The 13,967-nt window shown below is 34.2% G+C and overlaps 1 protein-coding gene and 1 non-coding gene across 5 annotated transcripts; both read left to right on the top strand.

Annotated features, from left to right (window-relative positions):
• Nucleotides 1-3,617: 3,617 nt before the first annotated feature.
• On the top strand, nucleotides 3,618-9,232 carry LOC141830867 (DNA-binding protein S1FA-like). 4 transcript variants are annotated; one of them, XM_074718311.1, is made up of 3 exons: nucleotides 3,618-3,708; nucleotides 3,867-3,922; nucleotides 8,780-9,232. In XM_074718311.1, the coding sequence occupies exons 2-3, from the start codon at nucleotides 3,896-3,898 to the stop codon at nucleotides 8,993-8,995; spliced, it is 243 nt and encodes an 80-aa protein (XP_074574412.1). In that variant the 5' UTR covers nucleotides 3,618-3,708; nucleotides 3,867-3,895; the 3' UTR covers nucleotides 8,996-9,232. The 4 variants fall into 4 exon arrangements, 3 of the variants coding, with proteins under 3 accessions (XP_074574412.1, XP_074574413.1, XP_074574411.1); XM_074718312.1 differs by having other exon boundaries at nucleotides 3,635-3,708; nucleotides 3,872-3,922; XM_074718310.1 differs by lacking the exons at nucleotides 3,618-3,708; nucleotides 3,867-3,922 and adding exons at nucleotides 3,930-4,846; nucleotides 4,944-5,010.
• A 2,190-nt stretch (nucleotides 9,233-11,422) lies between these two features.
• On the top strand, nucleotides 11,423-11,504 carry TRNAS-UGA (transfer RNA serine (anticodon UGA)). Its single transcript has one exon. It is a non-coding gene; the product is annotated as a tRNA-Ser (tRNA).
• The last annotated feature ends 2,463 nt before the right edge of the window (nucleotides 11,505-13,967 follow it).

Here is a 13,967-nt window from a genome sequence, read left to right as displayed (position 1 = left end):
CATATTACCCCTAGTACAATTATAATCATTTTTTTTACAACTAAATTAATTTGATATTTAATTTTTTTAAATTAAATTATTAATTATAGGACAATCATAATCATAATTATACATCAAATTATAACTTAATAAAAGGAAGATGAGCTTCATTTGTAATATAAAATTTATGTTTTCGTTATAATTTGTTAATCTTCTTTATCATCTAAATTTATAGTTTATAAATAGAATTAATTAGAGTTTATAAATAGAATTAATAAACGTCTAGTCTAATCAGTTCATCTAATAATTATGATGATCATGTCGACAATAGTGCGTTTGGTTGGGGGTAATCCATGATTACTTTGGTTATCCATCCAAAGTTATCAATTAAAATCTTGTTTAGTTTAGGTAATCGATGATTCCCAAGTAATACTTCATGCTCGACACATCAGCATACGTCAGCAAAAGAGGGCATCCAATCCGGAATTAGAAAACCACATCAGCATACGTCAGCAAAAGAGGGCATCCAATTCGGAATTAGAAAACCAAGGAAAATCAAGGTTTTTCTTGATTCCGGGGTTAAGATATTTTCTTTACAAAACTACCCTTCGATCTTCGGTGAAACCCTCCGCGAGACTCTAGTTCCCGATCGCGCGAGCGAAACCTAGCGAACGAATCGAGCGACGGCGATTCGAAGCCTTCGTCCACCTAGCGAACGATCGCAACCCGGTGGAGGCATCGGAGGCATGCACATCCCGGTGGAGATCGTGAGCGAGGAAGAGATGGCGTTCATCGAAGCTGCCATGGCCTCCATTCGCCCCCGCCTCACATCTTCCGCTTGCCTTCTTCTTCCTCCCCATTCGCCCTATTCTCTTCCCTTCCCTCTATCCTCCCCTGCTCCTCCGTTCCGCCGACCTCCCCCAGGCCTCGTTCCTTCTCCACGTCGGGGGACATTGAGGATGTCGTCCCTCCTAGATCCTCCCTTCTCGGTCAATTTTGATCCAAAAGGGGGCTTTCCATTACTGATATCACTTCCACGGTAGGTTTTGTAAGATTGATCCTTGTCAATTAGCTGCCCAAAATGTTGTTAAGGTTTATGAAATTGTTTCCACCTATGTGCATCGATCCATCTATTCCATTCGATGGGATGTTTCATTTGTCTTTGCTCTTTTGAGATGTCATTTTACTGATCCTTATCTGTAGAGGCATTAATATCAGGAATGGTGTGAAAAGCAATTGCAGTTTTCGCCGGGGAAAGCCAAAGAGAACTGAAGCTATGAAAGCTGGTTCTGATCATCATAGCCAACTAGAAAAGGAGGTGAGTGGCTTAAAGAGACAAACATGCAAATTTTTCATAAATCCCAACATTCATCTTTTGTAAATTGTGTGAAACTGATTCTCTTTAATCGAAAAGGAATGCCTAATCTCTTTTTTGAAGGATAATGAATTCTCATGAATATTTATCAATTTTCTAGTTTGTTGGAATAGGAACTGGAATTTCAAATCTAGAACACTAAATTATACTTGTATGTTATGTTATACATCATGTAAAGAAGTAAATTAGATGAAGGCATATAACTGGCAATGTTTTTTGTAGTTGAAAATTTCAAAACTTTTAACTATTAGAGTCCTAATTTCTAAGTTGTTTATTATCTTTTAGGTGAATGAGATAGGGGAGTTATTGCTATAATGGTGATCTGATCTAGGTAACCCTTTATCCCGAAAGAATAAATTGTATACATTTGAAATCAGCAATGCAAAGTGATGTTTCTGTAAAGAGCCAATGCTTTTGTTTTCCTAAAAAAGCTCTGAGAATTGCATCTTTCATGCCCTAGACATCTTTCACTGTTTACACAAAGAATCCCTAGATTTTGGATTCAATCTTCCTCTGAATCCAAAGTAAAGAATTTGAAGAGAGATCACAAAATTTGTTCCAGAAGCCCATGAACATGTCATTCCAGTTAATTGTTCTTTATTCATTTTACCATTGTCCGCACCGCTCCATAGGAATAGAATGCTTGCAGTTGCAGGATAAAAACCTATCTTTCACATTTTAATTTTCTATAATTTGTCTAGCTTTAACATCTACGCCCATTCTTCCCTTGAAACCTTCATTTTGTGTTGCAGAAACTCTTCCACTCTAGCCTAATTGAAGATCTAAACATTACTGTTGAGATGCTCAGTCCATACTCCTTTACGAGGCAAATAATAGACCAAATGTCTCTTGCAAATACTTTGGTTGTGGTATCTAAAGATAACAATAACTTTCAGTTTGTAGCGAAGCTTAGTTCCCAGATTCGAAAATGTCAAGCTCTTTTGTCAACTGCTGCAATGATGGAAACTTCATTGATGATGAAGGAATTGGAGGAAGCAATTCGTGATATGGGTCTCCTACTCTACCAAGCGCAACAACTCCATTATGACAGTGCTACCATGATTATGAAGATGAAAGGTGTTATTGTCTCTTGTTGAGAAGATGAAATCTGAAACTGAAAAGAGCACCAAATATGGACAGATAGTTGCTGAACAACACCAAATATTGTGTTTGTGTGAATATATATATATGATTATTATGAATGAGTAGGTGTTTGAAATGTTTTGTATTTCTGATATATACTTTGATTTGTAATTGTTTTGAATATAACTTTTGATATAACACCATATAGAACTTAATGGCATTTTAATTTCTAATGGGCATTTTCAATTTCTAATTGGCATTTTCAATTTTTAATCGGTGTTCGATTTATTCAATTCGGTCGATTCAATTTTGCTCAAATACTTATTCCGATTTGTTAGAGCCTCTATTAAAATAATTTAAAATTTTAAAAATTATAATATATATTAAATTATTAATATTATAAATAATAATTTAATATAATTTTAAAAATAATTAAATATCAAATTAATTTAGTTGTAAAAAATGATTATAATTGAACTAGGGGTAATATAGTAAATGTTAAAGTAAGTAATGTATTAAAACATTCAAACAAATAAGATTTTATCTCATTACCTAAGATTAAACCAAACAGCATTAGGTTATATTTTATTCCCTATAACCTTGGTTATGTGATTATTTGGTAATCACATAACCAAGGTAATCATAGATAACTCCCAACCAAACGCACCCTAATTGTTAGGGTATTATCAATTGAGTTTGACAAATAGTATGTTTGATAATAGTGCTTTCGAGGCATACTGAGTTGATTATCGACGTAGAGTTGCAAAATTGTAAAATCGTAAAGTCAAGATAATATTCTTTTCTGTCATGGTTAATTGTAGTTTCTCGATTTATTTCGTTGTGAAATATATTATATGGGATGGTGGATTCTAGGAAGATAATAGTGTGGCTTTGGGATTTGGGCTTTGCCAATAGTTTAAATTATAATTCAACAATTACAATGATACAAGAACCTCTCATTGTTAAATGCGAAGAAGAAAGTATAGGGTTTAGGATTTCCAGTTTGGTAAATATTATATTTAAGATATAAATATAATATTTAGGTGGGCAACGGCTTATCCACTTTAAATTAACTTTAACGCACCGTGTGGTCCACCGGGCCCACGCGCCTTCGTTCACGTGCAGTGCGCGTGAGCTGAGCCCTTGCGAAACCTTATAACCATGGCGTGAATCCCGGTGCCTCAATCTCGTTGAAATTCCTTCGAGCTTTTTTTATTCCTCGATCCGTAGTCCTGTAATACGCGATTCAGGTGTCTTGAAGACTGGAAGAGGTGGGAATCTCGATTTGCTTCCCTTTTTCTGTTTACTGTTACTTGTTGATTCGATCTGTCGTTGTTCTTCCTCCGATCTCGATTTTTTTTTCTTTTCTCGATCGAGCGATTGATTTCTTCTTATGGCTGCTCTGATACCGAACGAATGATGCACGCAGAGTAGGAGCCGGGATTTTGGTCTCGCACCATGGACGAAGTGTTCTCCGATACTGCAGTAAGGCTTCGAGTTCCATCTTAGAAAAATTGTGATCGAATCTACTGTTGTTCTCGTTTGACTAACGTAGATCTTGTCGTCTTGGTAGAAAGTAGCGATGATCTATGGATTGTGTAAATGTTTTGTTACTCTGTATTGGATGCCCATGACTGTATCCATAATTATCAACAAAACTAGGTTGAGCCGACAAGTAAAAATATTTTTCCTGGGCATATAGTGGTTTAGACAAGTAAGCATTTAGAATGCTGAATCACTGATGCCCAACAAAATTTGTCATTAAAATGTTAGTTTTTCATCGAGATCATTCATCTGTACTCAGCTAGGCTTCTATTTTGTAATGATTGCCAAATAATCCACTTCTCGTTTGCAAATGCTGTATTTAGCTGCATAAATATATAACCTTGTTTAGACTTGTATCTTTCTGCTTAATTTAGGGGTGTAAATCACGCCCCATCCAAGCTAGGCCTATAGAGAGGCAAGCTTTGTTCAACACATGTGGTTTATACTAATGTTAGAGTAAATAAGCACAATATGAAACTAAAACACATACCTTTGATGTCACACTGTAAAATATCATACAGACATCCCAATGACCAACCTGCAATTGGAGGTTAAAAACTCTAAAATATGAGCAAATGTGCAAAGTCGGTTTTAGAAAAATATGTGCATAAATTTTCCCTTAAAGAACCCAAGCAATTAATAATAATCAAAATTATCTACATTCATCAATTATATAACAAGTTATCATCATCCTTTAATCAAGCACATTATTCTCTTAATTCATTCTCTTTTAGCTTCACATTATTATTACAACCTATCACTTGGTTAACCACTTTAATCACTATTATAGGCCACATTTAACACAGGAGGGAAAATGACATTATTCCCAACTTATGGAGTGAAATTGGTAAATAAACAAATTTTGTGAGTTGAAGTTACATTTCCCCTTTATTGAATAACTAAGTTGCAATGTAAAATTAAGATTTGAGAAAGTGATGAGACATGGTTACTCTTTCTGCAGACATTTCTTCTCCCTTATTTCCTATGCAACTTTGTTCTTTAAGGGGAGTGGCAAGACGCCATTTCAGGTGAATGAGCCTTTCATGGAAACACATACAGTGATGTAGTGGGCCTTTCACCCTTTCTCTCCTACCTCTTTAATCTATTTATACCTTTTGCATATGATTAGAAACATAGTTTATTGTCTATAAATTTCTTGGATCTATCTCAAAAGAATCATCTTATTGCAGGCTGATTTCTGTGATTTTGGCTAACTTAGCTTAATCTTTTTGTGAATCTTGATGTATTTTCCACTTCTTGCCAGACCTGCAAGTTTTCATCTAGTTTCTGTTTAATATCTTATTTCCCAATAAAATTGGATTAGCCTTGGCCAATTTGATTACAAGCACATAAAACAATCTTATAAGTGATCTCAAACTTTCATGATTTGATTTCCAAACAGCCGTTTTGAATACACGAGCTGTATTTAGTATTTTTTTTATTCATATTCAAACTTGAGCTCTTGTTGTTAAAACCAAACATAAACAAATTCTTGCCAGAATTGATTATTGAGCTGGCCCATAAATGATGTTTGGTTACTTTCCAACCCTCTCACATTGTTTAGTTTAAACTTGTTAAAGTGTCTTAGAAGCAATCATTGTCGAACATGAATCCATATCACAACAATACCAAGATAAAACTAAGTAAATCTACACCAACAGTTTCACTATAAAAAAATGTCCAAGATGTTCTGTAAGTTATAACTATCAACTGATCCGTTTATATACACAAATACCTCAAATAATTTTATCTGACATATTTGTGTCTCTTTGTTGAGCATTTATCATCAATATTGTACTATGTTAATGTGTTCTATATATGTGGAACCAAGGTCCTGAATATTTTATGCAAGTGGTATACATTCGAATCATGGCATAGTCCACATACATCATACAGGTGCAAATGAACTAGAGGTGGGAAATGTCTATGCTCAGCATGCCAAACCATCTGGGTTCTTGATGGACATGTGGTGCTTGACATGACGTAAAGCGGTGTCATGTTGCTCCTGGAATGGCCATCATGTTGGGCATGAACTTAGCATGAGCTCAACTCATCTTTTCATAGTCTCAACTTATTTTATTAATTTATTATACCTTCCCTGTGGTCATGCCACCAACAACTTGAAGTGTGTGTGTGTGTGTGTGTGTGTGTGACAAAGTATTTACTTATTTAGACATAAGCCCCTTCAACACTCTTCTTGAGATGGTTCAAATATTTTGTGTAATCCCTATAAGTTTTCTCAATTCTAGAAATTATTTCTCTCTACTTAGAAACAAGAGATGAACAAAAAGAAAAAGAATTCCGAATGGGATTTAATCATGAATAATATGCAATTTATAAGATAATAAACCATAGGAATGATACCATCTTAAAATTTATGGGAACTATCATACAAAGTAATAGTATGAATTGTTTTAATGAGATGCTCATTTTTTCTCTCTCTGCAATAACATTCTTTTGGGGTGTATGAGGATCGATGGTGGATGTCCTAGAGAGGAAGGATTGATGGTGGATGTCCTAGGGAGGAACTATCATATGAAGTTTAGAATTCTTTTTCAATGAGAAAGGTCTCCCATTCCATAGTAGTCATCTATAAAGTAAGAAAGTAGTTGAAACCAAGGTTTGAGAGGATGTAACTTGGATGCCAAATCTCAGGATATGCTAAAGAAAAGGATGAAAAAGCACTGTTATGGATATTAGGAGGGAATGAGGGATGAACATATATTCCTTATTGGCAAGGCAATTATTCAAGATGTTGAGACCATCTTTTGTAGGTCTGGAGGTTAAAATGTCTTAGATGACAATGAATTTGAGGTGCAGACGGGTCATCCACCATGCACGTGCAACCATAGTTGATTAGATACGATCCTCTAGACTCTTGCTCATCTATAAAACAGTTTAGAAGTTTAGTGAGTTTGCTAACAGCTAGTAAGTTAAAAGAAAATTTTGGTATGTAGAGAAACGAAGAAAGTTGAAAGAATGGTGTAAGAATACCCTCACCACTATGAGTAGATGAGACTGACTATCTGCTAGGGCAGTGTTGATATAAGTTTATGACCAGAGAAAAAAGAGTTTTTCCCGTATATATTATATGTGAGATTTGGTAATATGTGTCATGTAAGCAATAGAGTCACCTCAATGGACTGAGGATAACATAGATTGAGAAAATATATTCTGAGTAGTCTTCAACTGTAGAAAACATTATGTTTCTCGAGAGGGTCAACTGCTAAAAAAAATTATCGGGAGGCATTTTAGAACTAGAGATCAAGGATTCAGACATCTAGATGATTGGAGGCAGCCGCAGCTCAAATATTTGCACAAAAGAAGACCAATTTATGCTGTGGTTGGAAGAACAGAAGAATGTGTCTGATCTGGCAGAAGAATCAAGATTTGTTTGGTAACGAAGAACAAGCAGTGAAGAACAAGCATATCAATAGCCCTGGTGAAGAAATGGAATATGCAGAATGCTGGAACTGGAGAGATCTCCAGCAAATCAGAATGGAAGAAAACAAAACTAGCAAATCCAGTAATGTTTCTGGAGGAAATTAGCCATGTATTTTTTCTTTCTAAAGATCCAGCAGAAAATGAAGACAAAACTGGACTGCAGGTTGACCTCCAAGGATTCACCTCTGCAAATGAAATCAGGAATGTTTCTGATGGTGGAGGTTAGCTGAACCTCTGATGGCGCAGCGAGAGGTGATCCCAAGGAGGAATGGCAGTGGTGAGTAGAACCTTCAAGCAAACAAGTTTGGTCTGAAAAATGTGCAAATCTATTGTTGTCTAGTGGTTCAAGACGCTCTATTGCTTTTAAGCATCCAGTAGGTGCACTTGGAAGAAAAGGGATTTGCTGATGCAGAATAGGAAGAGGCAGATATTTACTGGCCTTCCAACCAAGAGAATGCTGCTCTGCTACCATGTTGAGTTTAGGCATAACTTATTATGGTTATTTCCTGTAGATACCTATTTACAGATAGGTCATTAGCAGTATATATATATATATATATATGAAAAAGTAGTATGAAAATGTAGCATGACAGACACATGCATGGAGGTGGGACCCAGCCCCAAGATAACTCTTTGCTCTAGAAGTTTTTCTAACTCAATCTCATTTCTTCTCTCTTCATTTGAATCAAGTTGTCATTCTTTAATTTGTATGACACCACATGAGCAGACTCTAGAACTCTTAATTGCTATAGCTTGGCTCTATAAAATTTTCAGAATCAATACCTCTTCATGTCATGACCATTGAAGGAGTACTTTTCAAAAGTTTAACCTTTTTTTTTAATGTTTTAATCATCAAATAACCATTCCCTGTTGCATTAGTCAATTGACCTGTTTCATTCCCATTTTCTAGATTATATTTCTTTTTAACATACACTAGATTATGTATGTCTTCTGCATGCCTTAACATACATATCGAATGGAACCAATAGATTAGCTCAATAGAATGTGCCAATTAGAGACCAACATGGTATGACTTTCCTGTCAAATCATGATCGTATTTTACTATGGACTTCTAACATTAATTGATTTATCTGCGTATTTTTTTTCAATTAACATATATACAATGTAAAATACAAAAAACATAATACAGTTTTTACAACAGAGTTATATGATCATGCTTATGGGATACCCTTCTAAAAATTTTCTTTTGCTCTTGTTACGTTCATTTCCACATGATGCTTACTTTTTCCTTGATCATTCCCTTCAATTTCTCTTAGCTTCATCTCAGAGTGCTATAGCTTAGTTCTTCATAAAACGGTTTCTGATTTGAACTATATATTATCTTATCGACAGGGAAATGTAATCAGGGAGAAGGTAGCTGATGGACTGAACCCTGGTTTGGTGGTCTTGCTTGTCATCGGTGGACTTGTGTTGTTGTTTCTCGTTGGCAATTATGCACTCTATACATACGCACAGAAAACCCTTCCGCCTAGGAAAAAGAAGCCCTTGTCCAAAAAGAAGATAAAGAGGGAAAGACTCAGGCAGGGGGTCAGTGCTCCTGGAGAATAAACATTTCCCACTAAATGAAGTGGGAGAACCCTATCGACTGTGCTAGGTTTTGTTTCCATGTCTACGCCTTTGAAACTGAGTTTTGCTGTGGTTTCGGGTAACCTTTGGATTTTTCCTGTTTAACTGGTATAGGTCTAATTAGCCATGTTTGTTTGAAGAACTGTTGTAGTTTAACTAGTAGTTGTTAAAATATTCACTATAAAAGCTTAAACCATTTCTAGGATTTATTGGATATCTGGGTTTCTGTGTTTTTATTTTCAGTTGATAATTCATAAATGGCTGGTGTGACTACATTTTTGATATTTCAATGTCTGATTATTACTGTTGTTTGTTCCTAATGGGGGTGTAATCGAACCAAATCGAACAGTAAGAAGATTCGAGCTCGAGCTCGGTTCGTTTTCCCTAAACTCGAGTTTGGCTCGAGTTTTAATTCTTAAGTTCGAGTTCGGTTCATAATGAAATTAAATAGTTCGTGAACGGCTCGAGTTCGATTTAAAAATGATTCATTTTAAAGTTAAACGAGTTTAGTTCGAGTTCTTGGAAAATAACTTGTTTAATAGTTATAATATTTATTTGATTCATCGTAATATATATATATATATATATATTCACGTGCGTTCGTGAGTCTCTTACGAACACGTTGTGAGTCTGTTAAACGAATATGTTCGCGAGTTCACGAATCAAAAACTATTAAGTTCGAGTTTGGCTCGATAATTATTTCGAGTTCGAAATCAGGCTCGAGCTCGACTTATTAACTTAATCGAACGAACTCAAATGAATTTTTTTTTAATCGAAATTCGAATAGTTCGTGAGCAGTTTGGCTCGTTTACACCCCCACTACTAGAACAAACACTTTTGAATCATAGGAGTATGCATTGATTTTTAGTTTTATTTATAAGCTTCACTACACCTTAATAATAATCTTTATAATTTTAATTTTTTTAACATTTAGAATTTTTATAATTGTATATTGCAAAATATACTTTTACACTATTCTGATATTGTAAAATTATATTCTGATGTAGGAATTTATAATAGCTTTTATTTTTTCGTTATCGAATATTTTAAATATTATATATATTATGCATTATAGTTTATAAATTAATAATGAACAAGCCATTCTTGAAAAAAAATCATGTGTGACCAATTAATTTGAATTCTAAGCTAAACTATTTATGATAGATAGTTGGCACATTTCTTGTATATCATCTTTATGTGTCACGTAACATAAGAGCATTCCTCGTGTGTGATTATTGGAATGATAAATTTCATTTTTTTTTACTAAAGTAATAAGTTAACTTTTTTTCCTCGAGCTATGATGTAGTCGTTAGATCTACAACACGGATTCCAAATATCTTGGGGTTAAAATTTGCGGTGCATTATAGAGATTTTTTTTTTGTTAGAAATGTGATTAGAAATAAAGGAATGGAAGGATGGAGAAGACCCTCAAATGGAGGAATTTTAGTCCCATATTGATAGTTGAGGGGCAACATGATTGGTTTATATTGTATCACAAGCATTGATGTTGTGAACAAATACATGAGGAGAGGCTCTCTCTCACGCGTTGGTGTGTAAAAGTGCAAATCCAGGACTTGAATTGCACTACCCGTAAGGCAAATTGTGTGCGATCAACCAATATTTTGTCATCCTGTTCTATTTTTTATAACGGTGGCTGCGATGAAATAGACAAAAGTTATTACTTGGCATTGAAACGGTCAGAGTGATAGATAGCCTTTGGGTGTAATCGGGTAACGATCTGTGCTTGATCGTTTTGCCGGTTCTGTCGTTGTATCCTGAGAAACAGACGTCCTTCGTGACTTTTAAGCACCGCGAGAGGGGACAAATCTGTTTTAAGGAAACTGCGTTGAACGCAAGCATCGATATTATCTTTTTCGGCCTCTCGGCTCTCGACTCGGCTCGGTCACTCAGCTCTCGGCAGTCAGCCACTCCACTCGGCTCGGCAACTCGGCCCTCGGGTCGACACTCGGCTCTCGGCTCGACACTCGGCAGTCGCCCACTTGACACTTGACATTTGGCTCTTGGCAGTCAGCCACTCGGCTTAGCAACTCAGCCACTCGACTCGGTAGTCAGCGACTCGATCACTCAGCTCTCTCCGACAAAGATGGTCAAATATTTTTTTTTTTTAGTGAGTTATGGATTTGAAAAAGTGGATTGTTTGAATATATCATCACAAGTGTGTCTTAGAGAGTTGGATATCTAGTGCTAAGTAAGAGCCAACCTTTGAAATTAGAGATGGCAATCCATATAATTAGTATTAATCATCATAAATCGGTCATGCTGTGCAAGTGATAAAAATTTATATAAATTGACCGGGAAATAATTATATTTTAGAAACTAAGGGAAATGATTGTTTAAATTGAAAATTTTATATTTTCATTAAAATTAAGACTATAGATTCATACAACCGTCGATATGTCCGAGTGGTTAAGGAGACAGACTTGAAATCTGTTGGGCTTTGCCCGCGCAGGTTCGAACCCTGCTGTCGACGTTTTTATAAATATGGTAAAATTTTTGACCCACCGATTCTCCATGTTAAATGGGACCCCTCGTTGGTAACATCAATGTATATATGTCAAATTATTTTAAGAATGAAATCAATATTTTGAGAAAAATAATTTTTTTTTAAAAAAAGTTTTTATTAATTGGCACAAGCATTCAGCCCTTCGGACAGCTCTGGGTAAAAGTTCTTTTGATTTTATTAAAAGGATTTAAGTAAAATTTACTATACATAAAGCCAATATTATTATTTGGTCTCACTCTAATATTGCACTGATGCTCATATCATTTTTTTTTGAGATGATAATCTCTCTCTAATACAATATTGAAACTACAAAATGGCTCATTCTCAACTAAAATCTCAATGCTTAAATAGAAATCTCTAATGTTTAATCATATTCTCATATTTTTCATTTAGAGATACACGACTAATTAGAGCATCACACGCATTGGTGTTAAACACCATTGTGGAGGGGTGTTGTAAATAATTTATCAATTATTTACTTTATCATCTTTAATTTTAAAGTCAAATTGCACTATTATTTCAAGGTCAAATTTCACTATCGATCCAGTATGAACTTGGGGCCTTTTTAACCAAAATAAGGTATAATTTCTATGATATAGAATCTCTTACCTTCTTTTTTTTTTCTTAATCCAGATATTTAGATTTTTACAGATTCAATTATTCTTAGAGGTGAGCAATCCTCGCTTGTTTAATTTACTCATTGGATAAATCCGGAAGCATTCACGATAGTGAGCTTAATAGTTGACCTCCATAACCTTGTCCCGACTGTAAAATTGCATATGCTTATTAATTGTGTAATCGACTTATGCATTATCTTACACAATCGCTCCACCAATTAATAGCTTTGTTACATGCCCCAGTTAAGTATTGAATGGTGGTATCATGTGAATTCTCATGAACAAAATTTATCAATAATTTATATAAAACTTAATTATAAATTTAGTTTTATTCTAATATATAAATCTATAAATTTTACAATCTAATATGATAAAAATAATATAAGTTCCCTACATTAAATAGTATTTTATCTAAATTATAAGGATAACAAAATTGTTACTTGAGTTCAATAAAAAAAAACTCGAGCTTGACATGCTAATTAACAAGTGTAAACATAATCAAGCCCGACTCTATTTAACTCCTTTATAAGAAATAATAATTTCAATGGGTGAGCAAGCAACTTTAGGTCCTATAAAAAAATTTATTTTAGAGGCCGTTGAGCTGGCGAATCCATCTATAAAAGAATTTACTATTTGAGTGAAAATAATTTCTTTTGCAATTATCTATATTTTATAATTGACAAAGTCATAAATTTTTAAATTTTAAGTTAATATTTTTCACAAAATAAAACGGGTCCTAAATTTTTATAAATAGTAATCTTTTATTATCCTTACATATTCATTAATAAAATAAATATAAACTTGGGCAACAATGAAAGGAGCTCAATGTATTACTCAACTATTCACGATTTAATCCTAACTATATTAAATATTTTTTTAATGAAATAAAATTTTAAAATATTAATTATTGGACGAGGAGCTAAAATTGTCAAACAAGCCAACTCATGATGGGCAGACTAATCCACTAAAAATTTATCATATGACGGAGTAGGGCGGGTCGATCCATCAACTTAGTAGGTTGGAAAATTTTCAACCTAATCCAACTCAAGACAGATTGCGAGTTAGGCGGATCAACCCACGAGCTTGTCAAAAAATTAAAAAAATATTAACAATTTTAAGTGTGAATTATCATTTAAATTGATTAAGTTAAAATTTTTGAGCTTGAATTATAATTTAGACTGATCAAACTCATTAATTCATTGAGTTTTCTATTTTAATTTTAAAATTTAAAATAAATAAATAAATTTTCTCAATCCACGAGCCAACCCAAGTGCGGTGCAGGTCAACCATTGTAGATCACGGGCCTAGGCGGGTCAACCCATTTAAATTCATCTTAAAATGGGTTGATAAAATTTCAATCTAAGCCTTCTAAATTGTTTGACGGGACGAGCTAATTTGATGGACTTAATTCAAATTGACGGAGGAGCCACACATGTTTTCAAATTTGTCTGATGGGCAATCTATAAGATCGGATCATCCACTTTCAAAATTAATCGAATCACTATACAAGGAGCCATATATGTTTTTAAATTTGCCCACTTTTAAAATTAATCGGATAGTAAGAGTTATACAAGTGGATTAACAAAATCAAAGGAGAGAATATATAATGTTTTGCCTTTAATTTATTTCATGAATCGAGTAAAAAAAATTACCTGTCAAAGGCCGTTTACAGATCCGATTGCGTTTGAATTTGAGCGGGAAAGAGCAGTCCCCACATTTCCCTTTTTATGAAAAAAGTCACTATACCCCTGCAGTTTATAATATTTTGAAAAAAGCCCTGCCAAATTTTAAATTCATCAAGTGTCTTTTTTAT

Source organism: Curcuma longa, chromosome 6, assembly GCF_044706935.1.
Source record: "Curcuma longa cultivar G26 ecotype Majalengka, Jawa Barat chromosome 6, ITB_CL_G26_1.1, whole genome shotgun sequence".
NCBI lineage: Eukaryota > Viridiplantae > Streptophyta > Magnoliopsida > Zingiberales > Zingiberaceae > Curcuma > Curcuma longa.
This window is presented reverse-complemented; position numbering and strand designations above follow the sequence as displayed.